Source organism: Euprymna scolopes, chromosome 13 (assembly GCF_053919585.1).
Source record: "Euprymna scolopes isolate OS-2025 chromosome 13, ASM5391958v1, whole genome shotgun sequence".
Lineage (NCBI taxonomy): Eukaryota > Metazoa > Mollusca > Cephalopoda > Sepiida > Sepiolidae > Euprymna > Euprymna scolopes.
In genome coordinates, this window is record NC_136494.1 from 46,320,838 (window position 1) to 46,334,765 (window position 13,928).

Genomic DNA, 13,928 nt, shown 5'->3' on the forward strand with positions numbered 1-13,928 from the left:
CATTATTAAAAGTAAAAATAAAATAAATTGATATATTCTATTATTAACATCATTATTAAAAGTAAAAACCAAAATAAATTGATATTTTCTATTATTAACATCATTATTAAAAGTAAAAATAAAATAAATTGATATTTTCTATTATTAACATCATTATTAAAAGTAAAAACCAAAATAAATTGATATTTTCTATTATTAACATCATTATTAAAAGTAAAAATAAAAAAATTTATATTTTCTATTATTAACATCATTATTAAAAGTAAAAATCAAAATAAATTGATATATTCTATTATTAACATCATTATTAAAAGTAAAAACCAAAATAAATTTATATTTTCTATTATTAACATAATTATTAAAAGTAAAAATAAAATAAATTGATATTTTCTATTATTAACATCATTATTAAAAGTAAAAACAAAATAAATTGATATTTTCTATTATTAACATCATTATTAAAAGTAAAAATAAAAAAAATTGATATATTCTATTATTAACATCATTATTAAAAGTAAAAACCAAAATAAATTGATATTTTCTATTATTAACATCATTATTAAAAGTAAAAATAAAATAAATTGATATTTTCTATTATTAACATCATTATTAAAAGTAAAAACAAAATAAATTGATATTTTCTATTATTAACATCATTATTAAAAGTAAAAATAAAATAAATTGATATTTTCTATTATTAACATAATTATTAAAAGTAAAAATAAAATAAATTGATATATTCTATTATTAACATCATTATTAAAAGTAAAAACCAAAATAAATTGATATTTTCTATTATTAACATCATTATTAAAAGTAAAAACCAAAATAAATTGATATTTTCTATTATTAACATCATTATTAAAAGTAAAAACCAAAATAAATTGATATTTTCTATTATTAACATCATTATTAAAAGTAAAAATCAAAATAAATTGATATTTTCTATTATTAACATCATTATTAAAAGTAAAAATAAAATAAATTTTTATTTTCTATTATTAACATCATTATTAAAAGTAAAAATAAAAAAATTGATATTTTCTATTATTAACATCATTATTAAAAGTAAAAATCAAAATAAATTGATATATTCTATTATTAACATCATTATTAAAAGTAAAAACCAAAATAAATTGATATTTTCTATTATTAACATCATTATTAAAAGTAAAAATAAAATAAATTTTTATATTCTATTATTAACATCATTATTAAAAGTAAAAACCATAATCAATTGATATTTTCTATTATTAACATCATTATTAAAAGTAAAAATAAAATAAATTTATATTTTCTATTATTAACATCATTATTAAAAGTAAAAATAAAATAAATTGATATTTTCTATTATTAACATCATTATTAAAAGTAAAAATAAAATAAATTGATATTTTCTATTATTAACATCATTATTAAAAGTAAAAAAAAAATTGATATTTTCTATTATTAACATCATTATTAAAAGTAAAAATAAAATAAATTGATATTTTCTATTATTAACATCATTATTAAAAGTAAAAATAAAATAAATTGATATTTTCTATTATTAACATCATTATTAAAAGTAAAAAAAAAATTGATATTTTCTATTATTACCATCATTATTAAAAGTAAAAATAAAATAAATTGATATTTTCTATTATTAACATCATTATTAAAAGTAAAAATAAAATAAATTTTTATTTTCTATTATTAACATCATTATTAAAAGTAAAAATAAAATAAATTTTTATTTTCTATTAACATCATTATTAAAAGTAAAAATAAAAAATTGATATTTTCTATTATTAACATCATTATTAAAAGTAAAAATAAAATAAATTGATATTTTCTATTATTAACATCATTATTAAAAGTAAAAATAAAATAAATTGGTATTTTCTATTATTAACATCATTATTAAAAGTAAAAATAAAATAAATTTTTATTTTCTATTATTAACATCATTATTAAAAGTAAAAATAAAATAAATTTTTATTTTCTATTATTAACATCATTATTAAAAGTAAAAATAAAAAATTGATATTTTCTATTATTAACATCATTATTAAAAGTAAAAATAAAATAAATTGATATTTTCTATTATTAACATCATTATTAAAAGTAAAAATAAAATAAATTGGTATTTTCTATTATTAACATCATTATTAAAAGTAAAAATAAAATAAATTTTTATTTTCTATTATTAACATCATTATTAAAAGTAAAAATAAAATAAATTTTTATTTTCTATTATTAACATCATTATTAAAAGTAAAAATAAAAAATTGATATTTTCTATTATTAACATCATTATTAAAAGTAAAAATAAAATAAATTTTTATTTTCTATTATTAACATCATTATTAAAAGTAAAAATAAAATAAATTTTTATTTTCTATTATTAACATCATTATTAAAAGTAAAAATAAAATAAATTGATATTTTCTATTATTAACATCATTATTAAAAGTAAAAATAAAAAATTGATATTTTCTATTATTAACATCATTATTAAAAGTAAAAATAAAAAATTGATATTTTCTATTATTAACATCATTATTAAAAGTAAAAATAAAATAAATTTTTATTTTCTATTATTAACATCATTATTAAAAGTAAAAATAAAATAAATTTTTATTTTCTATTATTAACATCATTATTAAAAGTAAAAATAAAATAAATTGATATTTTCTATTATTAACATCATTATTAAAAGTAAAAATAAAAAATTGATATTTTCTATTATTAACATCATTATTAAAAGTAAAAATAAAAAATTGATATTTTCTATTATTAACATCATTATTAAAAGTAAAAATAAAATAAATTTTTATTTTCTATTATTAACATCATTATTAAAAGTAAAAATAAAATAAATTTTTATTTTCTATTATTAACATCATTATTAAAAGTAAAAATAAAAAATTGATATTTTCTATTATTAACATCATTATTAAAAGTAAAAATAAAATAAATTGATATTTTCTATTATTAACATCATTATTAAAAGTAAAAATAAAAAAATTGATATTTTCTATTATTAACATCATTATTAAAAGTAAAAATAAAATAAATTGATATTTTCTATTATTAACATCATTATTAAAAGTAAAAATAAAAAAATTGATATTTTCTATTATTAACATCATTATTAAAAGTAAAAATAAAATAAATTTTTATTTTCTATTATTAACATCATTATTAAAAGTAAAAATAAAAAATTGATATTTTCTATTATTAACATCATTATTAAAAGTAAAAATAAAATAAATTTTTATTTTCTATTATTAACATCATTATTAAAAGTAAAAATAAAATAAATTGATATTTTCTATTATTAACATCATTATTAAAAGTAAAAATAAAAAAATTGATATTTTCTATTATTAACATCATTATTAAAAGTAAAAATAAAATAAATTTTTATTTTCTATTATTAACATCATTATTAAAAGTAAAAATAAAAAATTGATATTTTCTATTATTAACATCATTATTAAAAGTAAAAATAAAATAAATTGATATTTTCTATTATTAACATCATTATTAAAAGTAAAAATAAAAAAATTGATATTTTCTATTATTAACATCATTATTAAAAGTAAAAATAAAATAAATTTTTATTTTCTATTATTAACATCATTATTAAAAGTAAAAATAAAAAATTGATATTTTCTATTATTAACATCATTATTAAAAGTAAAAATAAAAAAATTGATATTTTCTATTATTAACATCATTATTAAAAGTAAAAATAAAATAAATTTTTATTTTCTATTATTAACATCATTATTAAAAGTAAAAATAAAAAATTGATATTTTCTATTATTAACATCATTATTAAAAGTAAAAATAAAATAAATTGATATTTTCTATTATTAACATCATTATTAAAAGTAAAAATAAAAAAATTGATATTTTCTATTATTAACATCATTATTAAAAGTAAAAATAAAATAAATTTTTATTTTCTATTATTAACATCATTATTAAAAGTAAAAATAAAATAAATTGATATTTTCTATTATTAACATCATTATTAAAAGTAAAAAAAAATTGATATTTTCTATTATTAACATCATTATTAAAAGTAAAAATAAAAAAATTTATATTTTCTATTATTAACATCATTATTAAAAGTAAAAATAAAAAAATTTATATTTTCTATTATTAACATCATTATTAAAAGTAAAAACCAAAATAAATGTATATTTTCTATTATTAACATCATTATTAAAAGTAAAAATAAAATAAATTGATATTTTTTATTACTAACATCATTATTAAAAGTAAAAAAAAAAAAACAGAATAAAATGATATTTTCTATTATTAACATCATTATTAAAAGTAAAATAAATTGATATTTTCTATTATTAACATCATTATTAAAAGTAAAAATATAAAATAAAATAAATTGATATTTTCGTTCGTTTTTCTGTTTTTTTATTTTACTTCGCTTACTCTTAGGTTTTCATTACCCCCCCCCCGACTGACCACACACACCCAGGTACCCACCGATTTTTTAAATTTTAATATTGAAACAGGCTTATTTAAGCCATTTTTCATGTATTTTTTGTTTTTTTGGTTTTTATTTTTCAGAAGTTTTAACGTTCGTTTTTCTGTTTTCTTTTTTGTTTTTCAGATTTTTACATTTAAAATCGTTCATTTGCCTAACGTTAGTTTTTTTTGTGTTTTTTTTACTTCATTTATTCTTGTTTTGATTCCCCCCCCCCCACCGCTTCATTTTTCAGATAAGTTTTAATGTTCGTTTTTCTGTTTTCTTTTTTTACTTCGCTTATTCTTAGGTTTTCATTAACACCCTCACCCAGCCAACCACACACACTTCCAAACACTTGGGCAACGCCGGGTACTCCCCCGCTAATATTTAATAAATGGTTTGGCAAACAATGATCCACAATGGTTGATGTGTCAACCAAGCAGTACAACTTAAACAATTCTAGTCTTAATAAAACTATGTAAATAATAGTGATGAAATGTTCGTCTTTTTTATCATAGTTTAGAAGAAGTAAATATTTTTAGCAAAATCCAGTTAATTGACAGTTTGTGTCATTCATTCTGAAACATATCTTTAGAAGATACTTGCTTTACAGTAAAAGAAAGAACGGATTAAAATTTAACTTTTTTGTATGCTCTAAAAAAATTTGATTATGAAATATGGGTTTTTTTTTTGTTAGAGACAGTAAACTATTAAATAAATCACAGAAAAAATAGTTTTATTATACAAATTCCAAGGATTCATTTTTGGCATTTACAACCGATAGTTGCCAAATCTGCAATTAAATGTTAGAAAATAAAATTTGCTACCTCTAAAAGAAACATTTTTTTCATTAACTTTAGTTTCATTTTATTTGATTTCAAAATAATCCAAACATAATATAAAACAAATTAATATTGGCATATTTTACATTTTCATTTAAACTCTGTACATGCCTAAAGTTTATTATTTTGCATTATTTTTAATTATTGTTGTGGAGACGCCCACTAATTAGCATACGTGGATGAACAAGATATAGATAAAGGTATCAAGTCAGCAAGACCGGAGAGCTGTGTTCGAACGCCGGATAGACTTTACCACGCCCTCTGCCAGACAATCTTCCGACTGTAGTACCATTTTGTAAATATGTATTATATTTTCGTCTTAATATATTTGTTTTACCTTTGCTTTCTGCGTTCGTGTTGTTATTGATACAGACACAACAGTGGCGACGGGATTTCCAAAAATGATTTATGCGTGAGAAAATACACGATCAAACTCAACAGTGGTATTCCGGAAATACTTACTCATCAAAGGTTGAAAAAAAAATTAACTCGGGAATTCAATGTTTAAAATGCAGCAACTATGAAATTGTCGAACGCGATATTCAAGCGCTGGATACTTGCAAAACACCAAGATTTTTCTTTTTGTGACTACTTGAAAAGGAAATTCAAAACCTGGGACACTTGAAAAAAATAAATAAATAAAACAGCAAGCACTTTATTTCAAAGTGCCTACGAAAGAAAAAAACTTGAAAGTTACAGTAACCCTTTCTGCAAAGTGCACACACAAAAAAAAAAATACTGTGAACTTATTAGGTAGACTGTTTTGAAAGAAAAAGTAATTTTTTTTCTCAGTGTACTAAGAAGGGATTTTTTTTTCTTGTACGTAATTAATAACGTAACAAAAGGAATCGGTTGTTCGTAGTTATTAAAGAAAGGAAATTGTAAAAGTGACTGAATAAACACTGCAACAATTTTAAATTATCGGAACTTACGGTGGACAACTTCAAATGTTTGATTTTTGCACAGGTGCTAGTTTCTATAAAAAATTCAGAGATCCGAAGATACATTCTCTCAAAATTAGAGACAGAACAAGGTCTGACACTGTAAAAATTAGCAGAAGATTGTCAAAGGGCAGTATCACTAAAAAAGACTCCAGAGATATAGCAGGAGTGTCGTACATAAGGAAGATTAAAAAATCTGGCAGAAATGCAGGGCAAAGAAAGTGTGAGACTCGTCAAAATCCAAAAGATTACGCGAGTTATAAATACTCAAACTCTAATTACAGAAAACGAAATTACGATTCAAGTCAAAGTAACTATAAAAAATCGGGACCAAGTAATAATTGCGGAAGATGTGATGGAAAACATTGGAGAAAGGATTGTCCTTACAAAAATATCAGATGCTTCAATTGCAACAAAGTCGGACATAAGAGTATTTGTTGCAGAACAAAATATAGAGTACACCAAATGAGAAAAAACGACAAAGAGAAAGACAATTTCCGAAAATATGTGTTGATTAATATTTTCGTCAAACAAATAAAATTTCAACTTGATTCTGGAGCAGATTTGTCGGTAATGTTTATTACCGACAAATCTGCTCCAGAATCAAGTTAGCACTTAGAAAAAACTGGATAAACTAACTCTTAAAAAGTCAAGTAAGGGTGCAAGAACGGTGACAAGAGACGAAATCAAATTCGAAGAAGTCGTCCTGCCCATTAATTTAAATGGCACAACGAAGAAATTGAAAATCTTCGTAATTAAAGAAAGCAAGAATTTATTGGGAACAGATTTTATTGAAAAATTCAACCTTTGGGATAAACCGATGAATGCTTTTTGTAAAAAAAAAAAAAAATCAGCTGCACCACAACGTCAGAAAATATTAAAAATGAACTAAAGAACGAATTCCCAGAAATATTTACTAGAGGACTGGGAAGATGTAATAAATTTAAAGCTTCGTTCAAGCTAAAAAAGGATGCAACACCAGTATTTAAGAAAAAAATGGAACGTGCCGTTCGCCGGATTAGACAAAATAGATAGCGAATTAGATAGACTTGAAAGAACGGGCATTTTATCGAAAATCGAAACTAGGCAGCACCTATGGTGTACGTAAAGAAGAAATCGGAACAAATTTGGGTCTGCGGAGACTTTTCAACTGGGTTAAATAATATGCTACAAGATCACCTTTACCAAGCCTGGAAGAGATTTTTGCCAAACTAAATGGTGGGAAAATTTTTTCAAAAGTAGATTTGTCCGACGCCTATTTGCAAATTCCGATAGAAGAAAAATGCTCAAAGATTTTATGCATTAACACACACAAAGGGTTATTCGAGTATAACCGATTACCATTCGGGATAAAAGTCACGCCGGCGATATTCCAGCAAGCAATGGACACAATGCTGAACGGTTTAGATTGTGCTTGTGCATACCTGGATGACATAATCATAAGGAGCGCATCCATAAGTGAACATATAGAGCATTTAAAACAAGTGTTCACAAGAATAAACGAGTACGGATTCAAGGTGAAAGAAAACAAATGTGAGTTTTGTCTAGACGAAATCAAGTATTTAGGACAAATAATAAGTAAAGATGGTCGACGCCCTAATTCAGAAAGAGTGATAGCAATTAGGAACATGCCAGCACTACATAACGTGACCACTTTATAGAGCTTCTTAGGCCTCGTGAACTACTACCAAGTATTTATCAAAGGCATGCACGACCTAAGATACATGATAAGGGCTGTCCCCTTTTCATGTAAGTATAAAAATACAGAGATTTAGTTAAAATGAAAATGAAATAAAATAGATGAAATTCGAACCTCGTAATTTAGGTTTAGAAATAGATTACGAGAGAGAATTAGCAAATGGAATGTGAAAACAAACCATTGTTTAGCTTAGAGATAAAATAGTTTCAAGAAAAGAATGTCCATTGTCAATTCTGTTATGAAAATTCAATTGAAGAATGCAACTATAAGATAATTTAATAAACATGTTTTTAACATATTGGAAAAATAGGTTACTGGGAATATAGGTTAAAATTTCTTTTGTAAACAAAGGAAAAAGTTTTGGACACGCATTTCCAGAACACGTAAAAGAAGACACATGTTTTAACATGTGTATGACGTCATGGAAAATGGGAAGTTCTCAATATAGTTAGAAACTTTAGAGAAACTGAGAGAGAGTCAGAGGGAGTCTGAGGACGACAGACGACAGTCAAGACATGGGATTCGAACGTCTAGAAGCGAGACAGTCACTTTTGAAACTTAGAATGTGAAGCTTTGAATTCTTGACTCCGAAAACCACGACCGGTCGGGAGAAGAAATAAACCCATCATGTGTTTTTATAAACGTCTTTGTGTTGTAATTCTACCAAAAGGTAAAGTGAAAATTGTTATTATATGTCTTATCTATATCATGTGTTTTAAAATGTCTTTACATACACAATGTCTCAACACTCAAAGAGCTTCTACACTTCTAAGTATGAACATTTTATACATATGAATCTCTTCATAACACGAACAACATAATCTCTCTTACAACAACATCTCTCTAAGTCTTTCAACATCTCTCTTAGTAAGACTCTAATAAGACTCTAAGACTCTCACTATTAAAAAGTCATAACAACGAACGATATAACAACAAAAAGAATAATCATAATAATGACAATGAATAATATATATATAACAAGAGCTCCGCTGAACAAATCATTAAAGAAAGAAACACCATGGATATGGACAAAAGAATGTCAAGACTCATTTGAGGAAATTAAAGACTTTGACGTCAGATTTATCCTTAACTTATTGCGACCCAAAATTACAAATAATTGTTGTGAGTGACACAAGCTCATATGGTATAAGAGCATGTATACAGCATATCATGCCAGATGGAACGAAAAAACCTATAGCGCACGCTTCAAGGACCCTAATTCCGTCAGAGGAGGCTTACTCCCAAATAGAAAAGGAAGCATCAAGCATTATTTTAGCGGTGACGAAATTCCACTGTTATCTGTACGGGAGACATTTTTTACTGGAAACAAACCACAAGCCCCTAGTTACTATTTTCGGCTCAAAAAAGGGCTTACCGGTATATAAAAAGGGAGGATGAAAATGACGACGTCGTCAAAGACATAAAGAAAAAATTAAGGGAAAAATGACGGAAAAACGCAAAGTATATTTTCCTTATGCAATGAGGTATTATTATATAGTGAAAGAGTTGTTATACCGAAAACCTTGCAGAAAAAAATCTTACGTGATTTTCATGCAGGACACCCGGGTATAAATAGGATGAAGACACTTATGAAGAGTTATGTTCACTGGCATAATATGGATGTGGATATTGCATTAACAGTAAACAAATGTAATGGTTGTGCGCTAGCCGCTAAGGCACCACCGATAGTTCATAAACCTTGGAAAAAAACTGACCATCCATGGTCACACATTCATCTAGACTTTGCTGGACCGATCGAGGGACAATACTACCTAATCATAGAAGATAGTTTTTCCAGATGGCCAGAAGTAAAGCGGGTCAAAAACCCAACGACAGATAACACAATAAGTTTTCTGCATGAAATATTTGCACGTTTTGGGGTACCAGACATCGCAGTCACAGATAACGGAACACAATTTACTTCAAGTGTTTTCAAGGATTTTTGTGAATCGTTTCAGGTAAACCATATAACTACACCACCGTCCCATTCTAGATCAAATGGATTAGCGGAAAGGTTCGTAGATACGATAAAGTGTGCCCTTAGAAAATCGATAGAGACACCGACGAATAAAGCATTAACACAGTTCCTGCAAATATACAGGATAACTGAGAACCCAAATACACCGTCAAAATTATCGCCAGCAGAATTAATGTTTGCAAGAAAAATAAAATCATTTGATACATTAATACCAAAGCAAGCAGTCGTATATAAAACGACACACACATCGCATAAAAGGTTTAAACCTGGTGATCAGGTATATTTTAAATGTTTTAAAAATAATATGTCATATGTAAGGTAGATAAATGTATCAGCGACTTGGTCTACATGATAAAAGGTCAAAAAGGGATACATAAAAGACACCAAAATCAATTGGGGAAACGTCATAGGAAGGACAACGAACAGGACAAACCTGAGGAACAGGAAGATCCAATTGATATAGTATATGAAATGTTTAATATTGAACCACCACAGACCATGCCCGAACCGAGGAGATCGGGAAGGAAAAGAAAGGCTATAGACCCAATGATAATGAACCCCAAAAATCTACACAACTTCAAATCTTGGGAGGGGGGGGGGTGTTGTGGAGACGCCCACTAATTAGCATACGTAGATGAACAAGATATAGATAAAGGTATCAAGTTAGCAAGACCGGAGCGCCGGATAGGCAAGACACATGTGCCGGTTGCTCAATGAAAGACTTTACCACGCCCTCTGCCGGACAATCTTCCAACTGCAGTACAACTGCATCTTTATAATTCGTGTTGTTATTGATACAGACAATAATTATCTGCAAGTTGTAATTGCATGTTAGTAAGAAAAACTTGTAAGAGAAATGACGTGTTGATATGCAATCCCATGTTTCTAAGTTTATGTTAATTCTATTCTGCTGATGCTATTCTTGTGCTACTAAAACAAAGGAACTACTATTTTGCTATTTAAAAAATATTTTGGAAGTGTAAATTTAATTTTTCTTTTTTTATCTATGAATATAAATACACATATATTTGTTTTTATTTTTAGATAATAAATACAGTTGCTCCCTGCAGACCTGTATACAATATAATGTTTTCATTTACCGACATTGTGTGCATTACATTCCTGAACCCATTGGTAAGTTTATTCTTTAATGATTTTATTTCTTCTATTTTTTAAATTTGAGTCATCCCTACATTGGAAAATACATAAAACTCTAACCAAACTTGTTATGTCACTTGTGACATATTCCAGTTTATTTTTTTTATTTCCCTTTTATTTTCAATTGTCGTATGAAAAATCATCAGACTTTTAAATAGCTAATCATTGAATAGTTCTTGAACTAAAGAACTAAAATTCTATGTCATATATATATATGTATACTAGCAAAAGTACCCATCATTGACTGGGTTCAAAAACAGCCTATAGAAAATGGACTCTGATTTATGAAAGTATGATAGGTTATGAAAAGGAAGGGTTGTAAAGAGATAGCTTCGAATTTGGGGGTATCAAAACCAAAGCAAAATATGATGAAAGTAAAAATGAAATAGATAAACCCCATAATTTACCTGTTCACACTGAAACACTTATCACAATATTCTGTGGATCTATATTAAAAAACCTTGTTAAACTTTGTGACATATTTCCATTCTATGGAGGTCAGGCGCGAACGAACACCCCATAATTTTATTATACCATATTTCTCCAAACTGAAACATAATTATCAAAGATAGATATGAAAAGTCTTTATTAAAGTTTGTGCCTATTTCCATTCTCTGGAGGCCAGGCTCGAACGCAGACCCCACAATTTTATTATACCATACTTAAGTTAAAACAGACCCCACAATTTTATTATACCATACTTAAGTTAAAACATACTTATCAAAGTATTCTTATGTACATCTATATAAAAAACACTTGTAAACTTTTTTTTTTTAATTTTTAAATTTTTTATTTCTATATTTTATGGACCAGGCGCAAATGCAGACCCCACAATTTTAATGAACCACCATTCTGCCAGATCAAACATACCCATTCCTGTGTCTTGATACATCTATCATTATATGTAATCAGTTTTTTTAAATAGTCAACCATATAGGAGCCTATTCGTGACCAGACACACACACATTCAGCTTTATATTATAGTTATATATATATAACTACTTAATTTACTCACATAAAATTAATATACGAAAGTATAGATGTATGCGTAAACTTTAAGTATTTACTTCAAGTGCTCAATACGTAGGTAGAGCTAGTTAGTAAATTATAAAATGTATATGGCGATTAAGCTACACTGAATATTCCGCATTTCATCCACTTTAGGATTCTTCAGGCTCATATATATATATATATATATATATATATATATATATATATATATTGACACTTCATAATGCAATATATATATTCCGTTATGAAGTGTCGTCTTCCCTTCTTTTACAAGAAGGGAAGACAACACTTCATAAAGGAATTTCTTTTGGTTGTTGTTAAATTCATGAGGTACCTATTCATCAAGTTTTTTTGTCTTTCCAATCTCTTTCAAGTTATTGGAAATTATTGTATACTAATACAGAAGCAAGTTTTCAAGCAGTTGTGCATGGATTGGCTTTGACTAAGGCTCTTAATTGATCATTGTCAACATCTGATGGCCGATAACTATCCTTATCTTCAATACTCTCATCGCTGCCACAAAATTTCTTAAACCACCATTGTGCTATGTGTTCAGTAGTAGTTCTTGAGCCAAATGTTTTGTTGATATCGCAAACTGTTTCAGAAGCTTTTTGGCCTAGCTTGAATTGAAAAACGCAAATTGTAATTGATGGTAGGTTCTATTTTATTAAGTTTCTTAGTGATATTATCAATATTCGATTATTTGAGGAGAAAGAGTAGAATGTCATCTATGTACCTGTAATACGATGCACCCTTAGATAATTTATATTTTAAGGGACCACTTTCAGTAAACTCTAAAAACAGGCATGCCATTTAGAACCTACCATCAATTACACTTACGAAACTGAAAATAATAATTCCATATCTTTCTTAGACATATAATTAATAATAATAATGAACTAAAATTCAAAGTTCATCGTAAAACTACTAATAAGAATGATTATGTACATTTTTACTTGCAACACAATGACAACGTAAAAAAGGCATTATAATTGGATTTTATCTAAGAGCTATGAGAATATGTAGCAAAGAATATCTAAACGATGAATTTGAATATATAGAAACTACATTCAAGAACTTACTATATCCCCAATACTTCCTATTAACGCTAAAAAAAAAGCCTTAAAAATCTATCAAAACCGAGATCAACCCCCCCCCCCAAGAAAACCTAACACACAATAGAAGACTAATTGTTCCCACTAACGATAAAAATAATAACATTTATAAAAACCTTAACAAAATCGGCTTTCAAATAGTACAGAAAACCTTCCTAACGATAAAAGATTTAACTCTGAAATCTAAAACTAACAATAATAAACCATTAACACAAGCCGGAATTTATGCCACACCGTGCCTTGATTGTGGCAAGATATACGTAGGAGAGAGCAGCGAAACCTTGCTAAAAGATTATATGAACACAAAAGAGACATAAAGAATAACAATACACTTAATGCTCTTTTCGGTCACATAATGGAAAATGACCATCATTTCGATTTCGAAAATACGGCCCTCCTAAAGCATATACATAGTAGGTCAACACGCCGTCTGTTGGAATCTGCTCTTATCTCTAACTCTACTAACACTATCAAACAGAGAAAAGGATTTTTTAACATTTCTTTCCACTTATCTAAAATAATATTGCACGAAAATAATCTAGACATTGGTTAATAAATATATATTTGTTTTTTTTTGTATATTTGTATAATAGTTCTATTTGCATACATTCCCCTAGTATATATAAAACTAAAAACATCGACCCTTTCGTCAGTGACCACACCTCTTGAAAAAGCCTGCATAATTCAGGCGAAACGTCGAG

The 13,928-nt window shown here is 25.8% G+C and overlaps 1 protein-coding gene across 6 annotated transcripts in view; it reads left to right on the plus strand.

Moving 5' to 3' along the window:
- The window catches only part of LOC145292005 (prominin-1-like), a gene marked incomplete at its 5' end in the record, with an annotated part of 563,543 nt that overhangs the window by 401,276 nt on the left and 148,339 nt on the right, over window positions 1–13,928 (plus strand). For all 6 annotated transcript variants that reach the window (XM_080137986.1, XM_080137989.1, XM_080137988.1 and 3 more), the window contains 1 exon segment: window positions 10,988–11,077. In XM_080137986.1, the coding sequence (XP_079994112.1) occupies window positions 10,988–11,077 (90 nt within the window).